Source organism: Podarcis vaucheri (genome assembly GCF_965113315.1).
Source record: "Podarcis vaucheri genome assembly, chromosome: 2".
Classification (NCBI taxonomy): domain Eukaryota; kingdom Metazoa; phylum Chordata; class Lepidosauria; order Squamata; family Lacertidae; genus Podarcis; species Podarcis vaucheri.
In genome coordinates, this window is record NC_138760.1 from 28,404,799 (window position 1) to 28,425,641 (window position 20,843).

Sequence of the window (20,843 nt, forward strand, 5' to 3'; positions counted from 1 at the left end):
GTGCGGGTGGGCGTGGCTGCTTTTTGTGCACTGCGCCGCAAGCGGCTGATCCAGGAAGTGCAGGCTGCACGTGCGCTGAGGCACTCGGATCTCGCCCCTATTTGGTGCGACAAATAGGTTCGCGGATAGCCGGTCGCAGTGCCCCGGCTCAGCTTTCGTGCCGGAAGCAAGCTCCTGGAGCATGAGGGCAGCGGCGTTGCGCAGGCCACGGCTTTCGGAGATCTCTCCTGCAAAGCGCCCACGGGCGTCCCTGCTGCTCGCTGCATCGCCGGCCTCGCAAAATCTCCCCTGCGCAGGGAGACAACGACCACTTGCAACTCGCCTTGCCCAAAGGGGTTGCGTTACGCGGAGCGATGCGGATTCGACGAGCTCGGGAGTTTAGAGGGAAGGTCCCCATTGGTCCAGGATCGGGGAAAGGGGCGGCGCAAAGCCCGCGCTCACACGGGCCGCGCGAACCGTGCAACGTGGGAGCGAGCGGCGCCTGCAGCAGCAGCAGCAGCGGTGGGGTAACTCAGCGGCGCAGACCTGTGAGTGAATTGCCCGTTTGGGGCAGGCTGTCTTTGCTGGGGGTGCGAGCGGGGACTTGCAGATTTTGCAAGGGGGCAAGCCGGGTGATGGGTGGGACCGATCCTGAGTGGTACGAGCAATTTAGCTGCTGCCACCCCTTTCCGAGGGAGAGGGCGGTTTTGGAAGTGTCTCGTAAACAATCGGGGAGGGATGCAGAAGGAAGGGTCCGGTCACCGGATGCAAAAGAGGCCGGGGGCTCCCGCACCTTTGGGTGCAGGGGAAGGGAATTTCAGCTAGCGTTGCCGTGTGCTGCAGGCTACACCTGCACGCAGCTGTTGAAGGAGTCGGTGCCCTTGCCTCTTTACTATGGGGCCACCCTGAGGAAGGGATGCATCGAGATATCTACCCCCAAACAAAGCTCTTGTGGGTTTTTGTGGCAATCCAGGGGATCGTGATGTTCTGGGGCGGGGGTGGGGGTGTTAAATAGGATTGGGGTGGCAGTGTGCAGCCAGATCTCCCGCTTACTCTTAAGCAAGCGTCGCCAACTCCAACTGGGGGGCGTGGAGCTTTCGTGTCCGCAATCGCTTCAAAATCGTCGCTGGGGATGGGAGCCAATGGAAGGCGGAGTGGGGCGCTTCCGGTGCAGGGCGGCGCACTGGAAATTTCCGCTGCTGCGCAGCTTGCCTGGGAAGCCATGCTTCTCTCTGCCCGCCCAGCTGGCCCCGATACCCGGCGCGTGGAGGGCGGGGCGCAGCTGGCGCAATAGGAGGGTTCCCTTACCGCCCCCTACTTTCCCCGCGTGGTTTTAGGGGGTGTTTCCTCTCCCGTCCGCCTCCGACAAGGAAAAACAGAAAACGTCGCGTTGACGCCCCTCTCCTGTTGTCGAGCTCAGGTTGGAGCAGAGTCAGCCCCAAATATACTCTCTGCCAGCTGATGCTTTAAGCTGGTTTTCACATACATAGATCTGGATACAGTGGTACCTCGGTTTAAGAACTTAATTCGTTCTGGAGGTCCGTTCTTAAACTGAAACTGTTCTTAACCTGAGGTACCACTTTAGATAATGGGGCCTGCCGCACGATTTCTGCTCACATCCTGAAGCAAAGTTCTTAACCTGTAACCTGAAGCGTCTGTAACCTGGGGTACCACTGTAGATAGATATGGTAGGGCCGTGGGTCAGTTACAGAGCAACTGCTTTGCAAGCAGCAAGTCAAAGTTTCAGCTACAATCTAGTGCCTTCCATTCTGCATTGTAGCTGTGGCACACCCTGCAGTGCCCCACAAGGCTACGCGCCCCATGTGACCAAACCGGTTGCGTTCCCCTAAATCTGCACCTAGGAACAGGGCCGGCCCACCAACAGTGCAAAATGAAAGGACTACCTCAGATGGCGAGATCCACAAGGGCAGCAGACCCAGCCTCCAAGGAACACATCACCTGCTTCTGCAGCTGTGGGGCACACCTTGGAAGACAGATCTGCCGCTGCTTCCTCCTCAACAACCCCCCTCCAAATGCCTCTACAATGACCTCTTGGAGAACAGGAGATGCTGCTGGTGTCCTCTCACCTGAAACCTCACTCCCTAATATTCAGGTTCTAGGCTAGGATATATATACATATGAACATACTAAAGTGGTAAAGAACTGTGGTGTAACTGATCTCTGTTTGAGATCAATATTTGGTAAATTTTTTTCTACATTGCAACCAGGAAGTGAAAAGTGACAGCTGACAGGGCCAGTTTAATTGGTTTGTACAAAGAAAGCATTCATCTGTATATTTAACTCAGCCCAGGGCTGTTTCGTTTGAGGGATCCGTGAAATTTAGGCTTTTCCTGCCTAATTCCTGGCATGAGCTAGTATGCACTGCTCGTTATGGTCCTCCACAATGTATTGTATTGTCATTATAGCCTACAGTATGGACTAACTTGTTGCTGAATTGGATGAAGTGTTTCCCCCAAAAAACCCAGCTCTGTTTTTATTCAGCTGCAAATACTTGCCGGGCTTGTTCCTGAAGAAAAGGTGAATTCAAGAGGAAAATGTTAAAACGAGGTATTGCTTGCCACAAAGGAAAAGCAAATGCAACATTGGATTTTATTGAGACCTGCTAATATGGCCAGATCCTGGGAAGCCCCACGAAACAAACAAAAAAAGCAGGTTTTAAAGTAATCCAGCTTCAATTCTGTCTTGGTGGGCTTGCTTGGCATTGGGGGGAGATTATGTATCTCAGTAGCAGAGCACGTACATTGCATGCAGATCAGTGACATCTCTAGTTTAAAAGGACCAGGTAGCAGATGATACAAAAATACCCTTGCCGGAGCCCCTGGCGGTCTGGGCTCAGAGGTGGTTTTAGGGTAACGTGACTGGTACAGCTTGAGTGCCTAACTGCAAGGGTGCCACAACAATGCAGTAGAACGGTGCAAGTGGGGGTACCAAATGTTAGTGTCGCTGCTGAAATTTGAGAGCCGAAAGTTTGCCACTGCTAGGCTAATGGGGCAAATAGCCTGGTCTGCTACAAGGCAGCATGAAATGTGAAGATGTGTTATTGAACCCTCTCATTACGGAGTCTGGCTTTTGGAGGCCAGCCATAGCTTATGGGCCTACTGGTCTTGATCTGCTAGATGTGGGGGTCTCTGGAGGGACCAGTGAAGTCAGTAAAATCCTGCTTAGTTTGGAGTGAATTGGCAGCCAGTCCCCCAAGGAAAACTGAAAGCTTGATGGTACAGATGAACTTAGATGTGATAGTCAACCAAGTTTTACTCAGAGTAGACCTGTTTAAATTAATGGACCAAACTCTGAGTAAAAGTTAAATTCCACCAAGGGTGTGTGTGTAACTTCTTACAGCCTAAAGAATATTGTTTGTATTTGTGATGCTCACAACATGTCTCAATATAAGTACGGTAAATCTTTTCTAGAACAGCACACTAGAGGGAACTCTCTAGCCTCTTTAAAGCAAAGTCTGTGCTCTCTAGCCTTACACCCTATGTGTATTTAATGAGAATTTCTGCAAAGCAAATATGTTTGAAGATCTTTTTGTAATTAAAATGAAATGTGTTCTTTCCCCCTTCCTTCCTAAAATTCACACCTGAATACTAAAATCTGCCGCACATTTTAAAAAGAATGCTTCAAGTGAAATGAATATTTTGTTATGGCTTTAAAGGAACAACATTTTAAGGAATCAAAAAATTGGACAGGATACATTTTTCTTCTTTTTTTTTTAGAGATGTGAATAAGCATTGAACGTTCCTTACAGTTATGTATAAATACAGCAATTTGGTCTTGGGATGGGAGCGCCACTAGACAGATAAAGCTACCCATCAACCAAGTTTGCACATCTGTTCCCCCTCCCCCTTAATATAGATTTGTTCCCTCCTTTTTGAACGAATGAGAACATCTTCCAATCCATGTGTGTGTGTGAAAGCCCCTCAAAGCCTGGAAAAATGCTTCTCCTTATTTTCAGATCTCCATGTTACCGTTGAGCATACGGGGACTGTGAATTAGTCTGCTGTAACTAATAAGAATGCAGACAGTTTAATAAGGACTTTTCTGTATTAATAAAGACCATCACACTTGATTATGTAGCGTTTCTAACATAGAAGCCATGGGGCAGTAATCCTCTTCATCATCTCAATTCAGTGAAGCAGGTCCTTTGGAAGGAAGGGAAGGATAGAAATATTACCAATAATGAAGATAGCAATCATTCTTACTATAAAGATAAGAAACTGAGGGTGGCAGCTTGTGACTTGCTGAAGATGAGCTAGTGAGGCCATCAAAAGCGGGTGCTTCAATCAAGTGGCTAGCAATAGATGATCAACAAAAGGATGCTTGGAAAACAAATCTTTTCCCCCAAAGGATTTTGGGGGTTGGGGGAGAAGCATTTTGTTTAATGGCCAAACATTTGGCAGTCCCATGCATATGCTGTACACCTATTTTACTCCAATCAGAAACTGTTTCTACTTTGTAATGCCGTTATTAATGTTACAGCTTTATAGTATGCGGGAAAGAAGTTTGACGCTTATACAACCAATCTAGAGTTTCATGTTGTTAACAGGCATACAGAACTCATGCGCAAGTGGATTTCCCCATTCACTTAAACTCTGCCTGCGCAGAGTTGTCCACTTAAGTGAAGTGAATGCGAGTGTCTTTGTGGGTGGGAGAGGGGTGTGCGTCTGCTAGAAGTTCTGTACGCTGGTGGGGCCATTGGATTCACTTTTGGCCAGAAAAAGTAGCCAAGCTGTTCCCCTGCTTGGAGTGACCGCTCCTGTGAAAGGTGGTTGTGACGGCTGAGCCTGATGGCTAGCTGATACGTGACGGAGACCAAGGTGTGGGACGGTGAGAATAGAAGTTGTCTCATTGTGGTAGCAACTTCGGCTTAACTTTGTTAGATGAGGTGGTTTTAGGCAACTTCCCCTGCCAACGTACACATGTTGAAAGAATGTATTTGTGGGGGGTTTCTCCAGCTGCACACCCTGCTGGAGTCAAGTCTAAGAACCACACCCCCACTGCCTACATGTTCAGAGTATGTCAGAAGCATGCGTTACAGTGTACATGGATCATTTTCCATGTGAGGAAGGATCCCGAACCAATCCGTAACCTGCCTCATGTAGAGATGCTCTGCATATGTATCTATTTCTTCCAGTACAATACTTTTTGACCGGATGACAGATGGCCATCTAACCTTTGCTTAAAAACCTCCAAGGAAGAAGAGTCCACCACCTTTTATGGGAGTCTGTTCCACTGTTGAACAGCTCTTACTGCCAGAAAGTTCTTGCTGGTGTTTAGATGCAATCTCTTGTAAGTTGAATCCATTCGTTTGGGTCCCAGCCTCTGGAGGAGAAAGCAAGATTGCTCCATCCTCCACGTGACAGCCCTTGTTATATTTGAAGATGGCTATCATATCTCCCCTCAGTCCCCTCTTATCCAGGCTAAACATACCCAACTTCCTCAGCCATGCCTTGTAAATCTTGGTTTCCACCATTTATCATCTTGGTCTCCCTCAGTTTAGATACTATGTTGTGTTCACGGCAGATCAGATTTCCAGAGATACCAGAGCTCGGGCCATTAGCGTGTTTTAGTGTTTGTGAGATTGCCGTAGGTTTTTAATGAATAAAACTTGCTTGGCTGAAAGGCACGTGGGAAGACGGAGGAGTAAAGAGGAATTATTAAACTGAAACATGAAGGTTGATTTCTTTAAAAAAAAGTTTATTGCAAAATTCAGTGTTTGGTAGCACTTCCAGAGTTCACTAATTACAGTACAGAACAAACCAGCAATCCATGTTATAGCCTGATTTTGGATCTTTTGTGCACACAAATATGCTCTTAGTCATGCTAATATAGTATGTACTTGGAACAATAACTTACGATGTGGTCTGTTATACACATATTATTTAGTAATGGAAATCCTTGTATAAAGAAGAAGATACAGTAGAACCTTGTTAAACTGCAGGACCAGCTAGGTTTCCCCCACAAACACAGAATGTGCTCCTTAACCGTTTTATCTTCAGCAAAGTTGTAACAGCAAAAAGTACTGTACTGAGGCCTTTTATTACGGAGATGTCATTAATTTAGCCAATTAATTTAGTATGTTGACTTTTCTAGAGGTATAGTGACAAATAATTCATAAGGTAAGCTTGCTAAATAAATAAATAAATAACACATTTTGCAAACATAAGTTTCATGTTTTGTTCATTTACTTGCTAGTTCCAGAAAAGTGACCCACCTCCCCATTGGGGATGGTGCATGTCTCCCACTTGCGGCTGCAATTTATCAAGGTTCTGCTGTACATTATAAAGTGCTGAAGTTATTCAAAGCACACTAAACTGCAGTTGTTTTCATGCAGTTTTCATGCAGTGAGGGAGGAGGGTGGATTGCAAAAGCCACTCCTAATGATAGAGCACCCTTCCCCGTGTTTTTTTTTTGGGGGGGCAGCTTAACATCCTGAATTGAAATGACTCGAGTGGAACATACTTCCAAATAAGTATGCTTGGGTTTCAGACTGGTACAGTGGTATATCCGGTTGCAGATGGGATCTGTTCTGGAGGTCCGGTTGGATCCCAAGGTTTCCACAACCTGAGGACCCCTTCTGCGCATGTGGCGAAACCTGGTAAAATACTTCCGGGTTTGCCGCATGTGCATCCCGAAGTTTACGTAACCAGACGGTTACGTAAAGGGAGGTACAACTGTATTTCAATGTTAAGGACACTTAGCTTGCAAGTATGTTCCACTCTAAAGACCAACCAGCATCTTCGTAAATGGGTTTGAACCTTAAACACATTGAAAGTGCAAGGACCTCAAACAATGTATTCGGGTGCCAGTGGTTGCTCTCTTTTAAAATTGGATTCTCCCTCATTTCTTATGCTGACAATGCATAAGCATCTTAGCGGAGCACTCAGCATACAATGCCACTTTACTGAAATACTGAAACGCATTTGAATCTGTACTGTGTGTATCCAGGACCAAAAGAAACATTTTTATTTTCTCATTTTGTCCCCCTGAGTTGTCTCATTGACAAAAGAAAATTGCGTAAAAGTGGGACAAGCAAGCTTGTGTTACCACTGATAGTTATCTATTGAGTGTAAGTGAATAGCTGACATGTTGCCTTGTTTAATCATTCCCTTTCTTTACACATAACTGACTGTTAATGGGAAGCAAACCCAACTCTGCAGCCAATTGAGAATCCAGGGTGGTGGCATAATCATTTTTAGGACCAGTTATTTGATGCCTGTGGCAGCTGTTGAGTGCACTTGTTAAATTTAAAATAAGAATTACACTGCAAGTTTCTTTTTGCTTTAGGTTCTCTCTAGTGATCCGTGTGCAGAATTTAGCTGTTGTGAACATTCACAAACACATGAGACGCCAAGGCCCAGTTCATAACGTTTGGCGCCACGTGATCCCCGGTGTGCCTGCTTAGGGGCTCATAGCCCAGTGTGAGTTGCATGGAGTTGATGATTGCCATGTGTGTAGTCATGACTGCTCAATACAGGGACCGCTTTCAGTCTTGCAAATGGCAGAACTTTGGACTATATGACACACACACACAGTCAGTGCTTCCATGCAGCTCAAGGCCCCATACAAGGCAGTGTCTGTAGGCTTGAGCATGTCTTGCACCACCTGAGAATGTGAAACCTATATACTTTGGTGCAAGCCTGGCTCAAGCCTACAGGCGTAGGGAGACTCACTGTGAAAGCTGAAGGTCTGCTTCACAACATACAAAAAAAAAAAAAAAGGAAAGGATAAACAACCAACATACAGTAAAAAGAAGGTATTAACTTGAAAATTCTCTCACTAGATTCAGCAAATCGTTTAACCACTGGGTTCAGTTTTACTCAACAGCTGGAACTATGATTCCTGTTCAGGACTGAATTCAAGAACAGCATGTTTGCGTGTTTTTGTGTTTTAAAATAGTTTGTCTCGAAAAGAACAGATAACACTGCTACCTACACCTTAAAAAAGCCCATATCAATAAAGTTTTACAAAATATCAATGCATTTAAAATACCTGTGAAAAGTGTTAACCCCCTACCCCCCCACACTTGCCCATACAGACATTGTCTAATAAGTCTTAAAATAAATAGGTAATTTTATTTTATATTTAAAAAAATGCAATCAAGTTGGTTTATCTAACTACCAAAAGAGAACATGACTTCAGCAGTGCTCAGAGGGAATCCCCACTAAATTTCAATGCGATGGGAAATCTTAATGAGGGACCAGGAAGGGCTGGAGCAGTAGTCTTTTGCCCTGCCAGTTTGGGGGTAGAAGAAGAGGAGGACCATTTGGGGGGTGGGTCTTTTTGGGCATGCAAACTCCAGAGGGGTCCAGCTCGAGTCCCTCTCTGCAAGTCAGGCCAATTTAGAATCCAGTAGATCCATGTCTGGCCCAGTTCTACCCCAAAGGGACCCTGTCCAAACTATGAGTGAGCACAGGATTCCAGCCCTAAGGTTGCAGTTTGTATGCCCACTTTTAAATATGCCCTATTGAAAGCACTGAAAAGTTCTGAATAAACATACATATGGTTGGACTGTATCAGTGATAAATCTGGAAAGATAATGGTCCCATGAAATATCCACAATAACTGGCCATAAAAATAGTAACCTCCAACTTCCCAACCTATATGAAGTTCAAACAAGTTTTAGAAACAAAACCCTGTCAATTCCCTTCGATATATCATTTAGCTCAACCCCCTTTACCACCCCCCCATTCTCTGAAATTAGTATCTACTCTTTAACCTGATTTTAAAACAACTAAAAAGTTCAAAATAACTTGTTTTGTTACAAGACACATCCTTGCTCTTTGTCTAATGCAATAGTTGGTTTCTTCCCCGTGATTTTGGAATTGGGAATACGATAGCTTGAACCACAATTTCATGCTAGATAGGAGTGCGCTTAATGGAGGTCAATGGGGGGAGGAATCAGAATTTGAGGTGCTTATACAAAAAAACCTGTCTAACAATAAATCTTTCTGAAAGGGTTGATAGCATCTGTTCACATTTATGATTTTGCATTCCCTTTAAAGTGTAGGTTTGATAAGGTGGATCAGGGCTGACGTGCTTTGCCCCCCCCCCCCCAATCTAAACTGTGTGTGTGTGTGTGTAAAAAAATACTCAGGCCACGCTATCACTGCTTCTTGAAGAATCCTCGTTTTTTCCAAGATCAGGCTCTATAAAGTCTTCTGGTACATCCTGCAAAGGCTTTGACACATTCTCTTCTAGTGGGTCCTTCTTCCTTTGACGTACCTTCTTGCAAGGCCTCACCAAAGAAAGGAACACGGCAGCCAGCAGCATCCCAGCCGCACAAGAATAGAATGCAGAGCTATAGTTCTTTGTGGTATCCACTAACATACCTGTAAGGGTGAGGGGGGGGGGGAATATATATTGCAACGTCATGTCAAAAGCTGCGTTTTGTACAATCCTATAAAAATCTCTTTGTACAAGTTCATTTAAACATTTTGCAAAGTAGTCCAGAGCTGTAGCTGCCTAAATGAAGTTTGAGGATTTTATGTGAGAGTAATTTAAAGGGAGATACTAGATATTATTATTTACTATACTAGAGGAAAACGCTGAGGGAGAAGTGCCACTTGTGCATAAACAACATCTCCCCCCCCCACTTGCACACATCATTAACAATAATGATAATGTTAATAATAATGTTAATAATAATAATAATAAATTGTACCCCACCCATCTGACTCTAGGCAGCATCCAACATACCAAAAGCATCTTAAAACTTTACACTTCTCTCATGCAATATCCCTTCATTTGCAGGGTTAGAGTTGCTGGGGGGCGGTTCTGTGGGAGTAATTTCTGAAGCTACAAAAGATGTATACTGCAGCCAGTACCTACCCCAAATTACTTAGAAGATGGGCTCGCAAAAATCCCTGGAAAGAATGACCATTTTGACTAAAGTACTTCCCAGTAAGTGTACTCTGGATTTCTGCCCATGATTTCCTATGACCTCATGCTTGTAAACAGTTTTCGGAATGTTGTTGCAGTTCCTGAACTGCAGTTGTCAAGCGAGCCTTTTGCGAGCAAGGTAATTAAAAGTCATTCTTAAAAAGAGTATTACACCGCCAGTACAAGGCTTTCCATGCATGTTGTGGTAGCTATTAACAACCACATAGAATCACGGCTGTCTAGGATAGGTTTTCTTAAGGAAGAAGAAACTACTAAAGGAAGAGGGACCCCCCCCTTATTTAATGTCTACTTGGAATAATTAAAACGACCCCTTCCTGTCTTTGTGTTGTTGATAGCATCTGTGTCTTTCAATCAAATGTGTTAGCTGATGCCCTTCTCATAAGCCTTTTTGCATCATTTGGACCTTTCCCCTTCAAGGAGATTGAAGGGCCCCCCTAGACCTATCTCCTCTTTGTTCTTTGCTTACTTGCACTTGAATTGAAAACAAGAATGGCCTTGGGCAGTCACCTTCTCACCTGATTGTCAATTCCTACCATAATTCTTCTGAGGAGTAACACACAATAGAGATTCTGAAGCACATTGTAAATTAAAAGTACTATACAGTCATACCCCTTGTTAGGTTTGCTTCAGGTTACATGTTTTCATGTTGCGTCCCGTGGCGACCCGGAAGTACCAGAAAGGGTTACTTCCGGGTTTTGCTGCATGCGCAGACGCGCAAAATGACGTCCCGCGCATACACAGAAGCGGTGAATCGCAACGTGCGCAGGTTGTGTTCCTTTCATGTTGCGAACGGGCCTCCAGAACGGATCCCGTTCGCAACCAGAGGTACCACTGTACTAACAACAACAGTGCCAGCAGTCAAGTTGTCTTTTGTCTATCCTTGGAGATGGCTGAAATGTGTTGCAGGGAAGGGTTTTCTTTTCGCTTAGGTGTGAGCTACTTAGTCTCCAGCGAAAGATAACCTGGATGGCAGTAATCAGGCTAATTTATTTAAGGGTGCTGATGGTAACTTGGTTTTCTGGAAAATGTGCATGTGCTGTTGTGTAGTGTCCTCCAAGATGCAGCCATTTCCTTTCTGAATGCTCACCTGCTAGTCACTGTTTTCCATGAATGCTCCCACATCTTTCTATTGATCTCACCCTTAGCTCACCTCTAGTTGTTTGAAAGCATTTGTTCCCTTTCCCAGTTGTTACCTAGCTAGAACAGAAGTTAAGAACAGTTGGGTGCATCTCATTTTTACCTGCAAGGGGTGGTCCAGCCAACCCTGATAAACTTTGAATAAATACGTAAACTCCCGCAGCAGAGGACATCTTCTCTATGCCGACGACGTCATCTTCAGCCAACATAGGGATGTGTGTGCCTGCCACTGTCCCAAGCATGAACCCGAAGTAAATGCTACATATCATTAGTCCCCAAAAATTGTATGCAAAAGGGAAGGCAAAGAGGGCAATATCCAGCAGAATGACACAGATGAGTTCAATGTAAATTTTTCGGATAGGCTTTTTGTTGAGGACCCAGCCGGCGCTGATTCTGCCAAAGACCTCGGCAATTGCCATCGCTGAGAGTATGTATGCAGAGTGGTCCTTGTTTATTCCAAGGCTCCTGCTAAGTGGAATGATGTATAGGGAAGGAGCAAAGAATCCCAGAGTAGCAAATAAACCAAAAAGTGCATAACAAATGAAGCCATGGTCTTTCATCACAGAGAAGTCTAGGAGTTGAGGTTTTGGTTCCTTGGCAGGGATGCTACTAGCTTCTATGAGCTCCTCTGTGATTTCCTTTGGTGGTCCCTCACTTTTCAGTTCTGATTTGGCATCTCCAGGCGTGTTGCGAGGTGAGGTAGTTACTTCTACTCCTGAGTCAATGGAATCTATGGAGGTGCGTGTCTGTTCATTTTCAAGCATGTATTTTGTCTCTCTCTGCTCTTCTGCTGCCGACACTCTCACTTCTTCCTGCACTTTGATTATGATGGGCCGCAGCAAGAATCCACAGGCCACAATTCCAAGCTGCAGTAGGCCAACAAACAGGAGGCTATGCCTCCAGCCAATGTGCTCCTTCAAAGCAGTGATAGCTACAGATAAGAAAAAGTAAAACACATCTTTCACTGATGGAACAGGAAGCTCTGATTTACAAAGGTAACCCTGAGGCTCAAGTTTTTAGGGTCAAGTTATGCCCAAACTTGTTCATGGTGTCTCCTACACACTTGACTCAAATATTTGGGACCAGCTTTGGCAGTATATGAAGCAGGATCTAAGATATAAGAAGATGTTAACAAGGAACGAGGTTTCATGCACCGCCTGGCCTCCATATAACAAGCCATTTCTCACATATGCTATGCAGGAAAGCAGGGATGGTGACAGTACATATCAGCTCAAACTAGGCACAGACACTGTCTGTTTGTTAGGGGGTAATCTAGTGCGGAGGTCTTACTTTCCCAGGTATGTTAACCTACACCCTCTGGAGAAAGAGATAGGGAAGGTATCTTTCTCAACCGCATCAAGATAGAAGGCAGGCTCTCCCTTATTCTGCAACACAGCTGGAGATGACACAGTTTAAAAGCAAAAGGGAGTTTTTAAAATGGCAAAAGGACTAGGAGAAAGCACAACTTATCTTAGCACGTTTGAGAAGGCTTGATGTAATCCAGCTTTTTGAGATCTCAGGTTTGGGATTTCTCAAGTGAGGAACCCTCTGGTTTCCATATCAAATAACGTTTCATATAGGCTCTGCATTATTCCAAGGTAGCTGGGGTTAGCGCTTAGTGCTAATTTTAGCTTGGAAAAAATTGTACTGGGAACCCACCAGATTGTATGTCATCGGGTTGCTATGCCCTTTAAAGTTTGTAAAAATAGCGCTAGGCTGAGAATGGGGGCGTAGGTTTGCCAGTGATGGGGGGCGGGAATAGTCTGAATTCAAATCTAACAACCAGCAGGATAGAACATAATTACAAAGATGGGAACTTTGCATTTTCTATTCTACATGCTTTCAAGATACAAAGGTGCTGTGGTTATATTTATCCCCCATTCTCTGTTCCCAACAATGTATTTTTGCACCTCCACACCTGTGACTTTCCAACTGACTGTTCCTGGGAGTCCACATAAGAGTGGAAAGATGATTTGTCTCTAGCAAAGGACCATGCATTCTGAAGGCCTGACATATATCTTCTCTTGACCGATTTCCTCCCAAAGATGTAACAGTTCTTTAATGGAGGTACAAGGATATTAATGATCTGTGCTTTGGTGACTTGATATTCTGAGACTAACTGCAGGAGGCATTTTGGCTTCAGATAAGAGTTCTCTGGATTCCTGGCAAGGAGCAAAATGACCCACTGAACCATTATAATCTGAACTTTGGGGAGCCTCCAAAACCAGCTCAGAATTTGTGTGCTGGAACTAGCTGAAGGTGTCCAATTTCCTCTCCCTGGATTAGATGGCCCTTAATCAAACATTTGGTGGGAGTAAGGTCACACCATTAAGCCAACTGAGCTGTTTTAACATGTATTTAAGATTCAAGTTAACATTGTGATCATGGGAAAATCTCAGAAGGGTGTTTCAGTACCTGGTGCAAAAGAGAAGACAGCAAAACATTCTCCTGTGGAAGCTACCGCTGTGACTAACGAACGCTTCTTGTCAAAGTACTGTGACAGAATGGTGACTGTAGGCAGAAAAGCAAGGCAGTATCCTAAGCCTATAAATAAAAGCCAAACAAATGCTATTAGTGCATGACAATAGTGGAATTGCAGACATTGGATGAAACCATTTCTTTAGTGTGTGGTTTTTTAAAACCACTCACTCTAGACCAGGGGTCAGCAACCTAAGGCCTATGGGCCACAAGCAGCCCACAGGGGTTGTTTAACCGGCCCACGAGCCACCCTGAGCCAAGCTGCCTGGTCAGCGAGTCCCTGCGCTGTGCTAAACCGTGCAGGGACTTGCTTCCACAGCACCAGAAATCATGTCTGTGAATGTGCAGACACCAAAAATTGCGTCTGCGCAGACGCAGACCCCGGAAATCGCATCTGCGCACACACGATCTGGCCCATGGAGGTATTTCCGCTGGAGTGAACTGGCCCAGGCGAGGTAAACCTTGCCAAACCCCTGCTCTAGACATACCACCCACAATTAGTGGTGTTGCTTGCTAAATATTTGCAAAGTTGGCCATTTCTTATTAACAGCAAGCGTAATTTTTCAAGCTATTTGAATGCATCATACCAGGCTTCTGAGTGAGGTTATCTGTTTAGTTCTACCCATCTATGATACTGTTAATAACAACCCAGGGAAGTTTCCATAAAGCCCAATAACTCCACGAACCCAACACCCACCAAGAATTAGTATTAGGAGGTGGTTTTTGCAAGATTTCTTGGCCATTATGAACCTGGAGGACTTCCAGCCCTGAATATAAAACATTTATCTTGGGGGGGGGGGAGAGATAACTGGCAATTTCACTAGACGATGGACCATGTTAACTTACCTGAGACTATGCCAATGGAGATGTACATTTCGACAACTGTGCGTGCAAAGGAGCCTGTGACCATCCCAGTACTGATCAGTAAACCTCCAATCACCACCACCAGGCGATGACCAAAACGATTAGTCAGTACTGTAGAAAGAGGAGCTGCAAAAGAGGGAAACAATTTTTTTCCAACATGTACCTCTTTCAAATTACAATAGCGACTCTCATCATATGCAATAATAAGCTTTGCTGGCTTTTTATTGTATTACAAGTGGCACTGTAGTATTTCTCTTGCATAAACCATGGGTTGGTGTTAATTTAAAAACAAAGGGCCTAGCTGCTATTTCCTTTGTAAAAAAAAAAAGTGCTTTAGTTTTAGGCAAATTCCAGGTTGGCAGAGCCCCAATTAACCCCCCCCCCCCCCGGCAGACCTTTGTATTAAGTATGAAATAGCTGACCATGTAGGTCAATGTTCCAGTGATTCAGTTTCAGTTCCATATTTGCTTTTCTTTGCTTTTCCAGAGGACCAGTAGACAAGGGCTCAAGTGAAATTTGCCTTCTGTCAGTAAACTTGAATTAAACTACCATACAGAGCAGATGCTAGCACACATAAATTGAAGGGAGACTGTTTCCCAGAAGGTTAACTAATGTGATTTAATTAACTCGAAAAAACAACTGTTAATGTCAGAAACAAGCCTTCATTGTTCTGGTCCCTTTTTTCAGACTTATCTTCCCCTAACCAAAGAACTGGTTTGATTGAGTTGCCTTCTTGGGATAAACACTAAGGAGCAGTGTCTGCTGGGAGGAGATTCCTCTATTCTAGCCTCACTGAAACCAGCTTTGTCCTTCGCTTTAACTCTCCATGCATTACAATGGTGGAGGTGGAGCAAAAGTATATTGTGCCCAACTCTTAACACTACTTTCTACATCTTCTCCCTGATTATCTTGCCCTCTTGGCCCCTTCACTCTCTTTAACATTTCTTTCCTTTTCTGCTCTTACAGAAGCACTTCTAAATCCTTGGAAGTGTCGCAACTGACCTTGAAACTTAAGCAAAATTGTGTTCTTATGCATGAGCTCTAGTTGTTAAGCCAGCCCTATAAATGAGGGGAGTCTGAGAAACGGAGGCTTTTAAAAGTACTCTCAGTCTGTGTATGTAAACAGGGTGTCCAGTGAACCTCTGTGTGCATTTTGCTTGTCAGTGTTTGCCAACAATTAACATAGTGCGTGGATACCATACATACAGTTTATTGGTGCTTATGTAGGTCTGCGATATATGTGCAAAATTACAGCCGTACAACCACACGACCCTAAGAGCCCAGACTTCTACAGTGTGAAAAGGGATAGCTCAGTCAGTAGAGCATGAGATTCTTAATCTCAGGGTTGTGAGCCCCAGGTTGGGTGAAAGATTCGTCTGCATTGCAGGGGGTTGGACTAGATGACCCTCAGGGTCCCTTCTAGCTCTACAATTCTGTGCTTCTATGAAATAATAGGTAGGCATGCTTCTCTTTGCATAGGGACCAGGCTCTCAGTTTAAACACAAGATGTGCTGCATGCTCACCTGTAAATGTTAGTACAAAAACGCATATTGAGATAATCCATGATATCCTGCTGTTGCTTTCATCAAAACTTTCCATTAGGTCTATAAAGAAGACTCCGAAAGACTTGATAATGCCGTATGTCAGGGCTTCCACAAAGAAGAAAGCAAAAGCCACAATCCAGCCCCACCCTCCATCAGGCACTTTAGTATAAACATTGGGAGCAAGGCATGACATTCTTGTTGCTTTGACAGTCATTTTTAACCTGGAATGACAGGGAGAGACAGAAACAAAGCGAGATCAGCACATTTTCTAAGAACATCTCCTATGTCTGCTTGGAAGTAGGCTTACTCAGTTCAGTGGGGCTTACTTCCTCCTAAGCATGCTTGGGATCACAGACCTTGTTACAAAAGGTAACTTGTCTTTTCCATCACACAGAGATTTTCTGCTGCTTTGGGACCGTATCCTAATGGAAACATTTCCCTTTTAGGATAAGATCGAACTAGTTGAATCAGGAATCAGAAAAATATGTTTCATCGTAAGGACCAGCTGGTTCCATTTAAGAACAAGCAATTAAGAAGCCGTCATCTGACTTAAATATAGTGGAAAGGAGGTAATTTAGTGAAAAACCCATGACAGACCCAAAGGCCCTGTGAAATTTCACAAATGCTGTGAAAGGGTTCTCCCAAACTTGCAGCTTTGCATTGCATAAGCAGACAGATGGCAACCCCTAGAAGGGACTCTGCATTCCATCCTTCCTTCCAGACTTGAGTTCTGTCGCAGCCCAAACCTATCTATGATTCTAGTCAGCAGTTGCACATGCTAAGGTTTCTGGATGATGTTGATAAAGGACCTACATTGAGCTGCTTGGTGTTGACTCCAAGACAACAAAATCAAGCCAACTTGTTTCTTGTGCTGCTGCTTTATATAACTCAGGTTTATTTGGATCCAGCTAGGGACTTCCTCATTGCCATCTAGGTTTTCTACATATTGCTAAAACTTTTGAGGTAACTATTTTTTAAAAAACAAAAATAACTATGCCACTATTCTGCATCACATGCATCCACAAACTAGGGAATTCAGACACACTTGGCAAATCTCCTTCGTTCATGTTAGAAACTCAGATATATGAGTAAATCTCCAAAGGGCACCTTAAACCTAGGTTGCGGTCGCCACAACAGAATAGGCGCCATTTTCCTCCAATGGGGTTCTTTATTATTAATAATTTCATTTCTATATGACTTTATATTTTAAAGAAATAATCTCAAAGCAGTTAAGAGAAGAATCTTAAGTAGCACTTTGCTTTCCCCCATATTTATTTACCTTCTTAATTTATATAGCTGCCCCATAGCAGAAGTAAAGCCAGTGTGCTATAGTGGTTAGAACGTCCGACTAGGACCTGGGAGATCAGTTTTCAAATCCCCACTCAGTCATGAAGCTCAGTGGGTGATTCTGGGCCAGTTTTGTGATCATCTTGCTCCCAGGATATAATGCAACCAAATTTGTTTTCAGGGTAGTAAATATATTTTCAGAATGCTCTGCAGAGACACTCGCCATAGAACAAACAACCCTACAATTAACTTTCTGCATCTGACCAGGTAGTCATAATTGAGGGGGGGGGGCTGATTCACTGATTTGGGATTCTTCAGTAATTTACCTTTCCTCTGAATGTCCTTAAGCTGTAGTTTCCTAGAGGCAAGGACTGGTTTGTGTTATGAAATATTGGGGAGGAGGGTGGAAGATGTCCTTCAGCAAACCTTCATCTTGCCTCACCTCAACAGCTAGCATTTTTGTTCTTATCAGTTTTACTCATTTTAATTACTTAGAAAAGTCTGTACATGAGTTCTGAAAACAATATCCAAATGCTCCCATTGTGTGGCAAGTTCTGCTACACAATTATAACTGTTTCAAGTTTAACTGTATATAATATGTAATTGTTTATATATAATATATATTTTATCTTCTAGTTCGTCTAATTGTAATGTATGCAGAGTACGGTGTGTCTAAACCATTGAGAGTATCTTCAGTGGGTTTAGTTAGACATACCTTCATTTGCCTAGGATTGGGCTCTGTTGATTCTTTTAATGGTAGTACTGAAATATCTAGTAGGTTATTTTCAGAATTGCTTATGGAGAGAATTTTAAATGCATTAAAACATGGTCAGCAACTATCTGAAAGGTTATTTTCTAGTAACTTAAGAATGAATAATATTAGCCTTTAAATGAATCCCACTGACATTGTACTTCTTTCACCTGGAGACTATAACTGGGCTGTAGATTGGAGGCAGTTTTTGAACTTGAGTTTGCAAGAACCAAATTAAAGGAAGATTATCTTTTATCCATTCATCAAATCTAAATATATTTCAATGCCACCCTGTAGTACATCATTAGATGCAAGCCAATAAAGGTATAGAATGCTTAGTAATCTGCAAAGAATTAACTAGCTAGGAACAGCAGTTGCTATCTCTAGTAGTGCCTGCAGTGCACAGGTGCTTATGAAATCACAGGACAGGACAGTCTATGCCCCAATGATCTCGTGCTTGAAGGAATCTGAAGCCTATTTTTTCAACCAGTCTGTGTAAAATAAGAGCAAGAACTCTTTTCAAATTGCAGTCTTGATGCAAACTGGCTAAAAATATCAGTCTGATAAACCATATCAAGTCATGTTAGCATTGCAACAAATCCTCTGAAATACTGACTTGCAGATGAATTTTTCATCCTGTGGGGGCAGAAGGAAAAATACATTCATGGACTGCATTTTCGCTGTGACTGTGTAACGTGCTTGGCTATACAGAAGTTAAAGGCAATACACTCCGGTGCATCTGCAAGGCAGGTCTGTTTTTGAGAAAATACACTCTCTCATCTCTGCTGTGCAGGACACGCTTAGATACCAGTTTGATCCGCTTCTGATGAGTACCATGCTGTGAGTCCCATTGAGGGCATTCCAGCCTCCTGCTGCTGCTCAAGCAAAGACCCGACTACAGCCTGGGTAACAGAACTTAAGCAGCATGCCAGGCTGAATCAGGATAGGATGATGCCTGCAGAATTTGCAGAGAGAGAAGCGAGGGAGACACTTTTGGCGCCCACGTTGCGCCATGCGGTTATCCTTAATCCGGTTTAAAGCGCCTTGATACCTTGTTGGAATGCAGAGATGTCCAGGTCTATAGCATTGCATAAACGACCCCAAGCTAAGTTTCCTTAAAGAGGGGTGGCCAATGACAAGAGACCATACTATTGTGTGCAAAGAGGTTCCTCTGGGAGAGGGGGAAATGCTTTCTTCTGAAGGGAGGAAAAAACCCCAGCCCCCTCCAACCTAAAGGGATATGGATGAGAAAAGAGCCCATCTACTTTCCTTGTGATGCAGGAAGGCTAAGCCCTCCATATGTCTGCATCACTTTGCACATCATAATTTAGCCGGCTCCTTCAGAATGGGCCACATAGTTCCCCCCCCCCAATAAAAAAAGCGTATGTGGCAGCAAATAACGTTTTTTTAAAAAATAGCTACAGCAGCAAGACAACCAAACTTCAGTGTCCAGAAGAAAAGCCACTTACCGAGTCGGTAGATGCTGCAGCTGCAACTTGGGCAGAGGAAACGGAGGAAGGAAAAAAAAAAGATTCCTCCCCGAGCTGCAGAGAAGTGCAGCTTTGGCCTATGACCCGGTCAGTAGCATGCTGAGGTGGCCTGGGAACACGCCTCAGTTTCGAGACCCCTTTTGGAGAGGGTGGAGCCTGTGCCTCAGACAAGACCCTCTTCGCTTCGGCGGGGAAGAGAGGAGCAGGTCGCTGCTCCCCCAGCCCCCGTTACCCGACGCAAGGCTCTCTCCGCCGGTGCCAAGGCTGCCCCATGCCCAGCGGGGTGCACCGTCAGCGCCTAGCTTTTCGAGAAGGGGGGGTCCCTGTGGGGCGCCGCTCCTCGCCTGCCTGCCTGCCTGCCAGCTAGCCAGGCGGGCTCCCTCTTCGCACCCCCCACCTGACTCTCCTCCGCCCGGTCCCTCTCGCAACTGCGGCAGTGCTGCCGCTGTGCTCGAGCTTAAGCTTTTTATACCGGCTCGAGCCGGTCTCCGCCGGCGGACCCGGCGCGCGCGGCAGCAACAGCTCAGCAGCGCCATGTGCGCGCCGGGCCCGGCTTTGCAATTGCAGCGGAGGAGGGGCGGGCTGCTTCTCCCGCGTGCTCCGAGGGGAAGGCGGGGCGGCGCAGAGGCAGGGGCGCGCGCCGGGCGGCGGCAAGGGGGCTTCAGATAGCGCGCGGGCCTCTGCCACGTCCGCTTTCCCTCAGACCCGGCGGAATAGTCTTATTTTTAATTTGCGCCGCGGGCGTTTGAGGCTCCTCGTCCAAGTAGCCCCTCTCCACGAGGCAATGCCGCTGCCTCTATTCCCTCTTCCCCCCATGATAGTCGGCCGCCTCTTCAGCCGAGTACCCTGGAGAAGGTTGGGGGCAAGGGCTGGAGAGCTCTCCTAGCCAGAGTCCCTCACTAGAGCCCCCTTTATGTCCTTTCTCGAAGTTCGTGAGACTCGGCATCCCTGCCACCCTCTGGGGAATGGACTTCCATCATGTGCCGCCTCCTCATTCGCCCCCTTTGCGAATGGATGCTTGCCTGTTAACGTCCTCCCTTATTGGAGCCTTTTTTAGGGGGGGATTCCGCTCCCTAACTTCGCCCTGTTGGGCAGTGGCGTAGCGTGGGTTGTCAGCACCCGGGGCAAGGCAAGTAATTTGCGCCCCCTAACCCGTGGATTTGCGCCCCCTAATCCTAACCCCCAGATGTTGCGCCCGGTGCGGCCGGCCCCCCCTGCACCCCCCACGCTACGCCACTGCTGTTGGGTCTCTGGAGTGAGGTGTCCAGTTCGAGTACTGCAGGGATCGGTGTGCTTAAGGCAGGAAGGAGAGCCACTCCTTCAGCCAAGAGGAGCGCGCCCGGTTGGCCAAGTCTGCGCCGTAAGGTCCCTTAAGGTGAACTGCGCCGC

At 45.3% G+C, this 20,843-nt stretch overlaps 2 protein-coding genes across 8 annotated transcripts in view; one reads left to right on the forward strand and one right to left on the reverse strand.

The window, feature by feature from the left end:
* ARSG (arylsulfatase G) overlaps positions 1-20,843 on the forward strand; it is a 118,757-nt gene continuing 97,914 nt past the window's right edge. For 3 of the 7 annotated variants that reach the window (XR_014216737.1, XR_014216738.1, XR_014216739.1), the window contains exon 1: positions 6-527. The gene's annotated coding sequence lies outside the window, so the exon portion shown is untranslated. Of the gene's footprint in view, positions 528-16,372; positions 16,496-20,843 lie in introns of those variants that run through there. The other 4 variants (XM_082212567.1, XR_014216736.1, XM_082212566.1 and 1 more) reach the window with 4 other exon arrangements.
* Positions 5,685-19,948, reverse strand: SLC16A6 (solute carrier family 16 member 6). The gene is made up of 6 exons (XM_082212588.1): positions 19,434-19,948; positions 15,906-16,147; positions 14,365-14,508; positions 13,456-13,584; positions 11,144-11,971; positions 5,685-9,332 (listed from the first exon to the last, which is right to left on the reverse strand). Exons 2-6 carry the CDS (start codon positions 16,138-16,140, stop codon positions 9,094-9,096), a joined length of 1,575 nt encoding a protein of 524 aa, XP_082068714.1. The 5' UTR covers positions 16,141-16,147; positions 19,434-19,948; the 3' UTR covers positions 5,685-9,093.

What these genes read in the sequence shown, in the direction of transcription:
- SLC16A6 (XM_082212588.1), bottom strand. Translation starts at nt 16,140, where the DNA reads ATGACTGTCAAAGCAACAAGAATGTCATGCCTTGCTCCCAATGTTTAT. An exon ending in CTCCATTGGCATAGTCTCAG is followed by an intron (nt 13,585 to 14,364) that starts GTAAGTTAACAT and finishes TTTTATTTATAG; the next exon opens with GCTTAGGATACTGCCTTGCT. An exon ending in TGTCTTCTCTTTTGCACCAG is followed by an intron (nt 11,972 to 13,455) that starts GTACTGAAACAC and finishes TCTTATCTGTAG; the next exon opens with CTATCACTGCTTTGAAGGAG.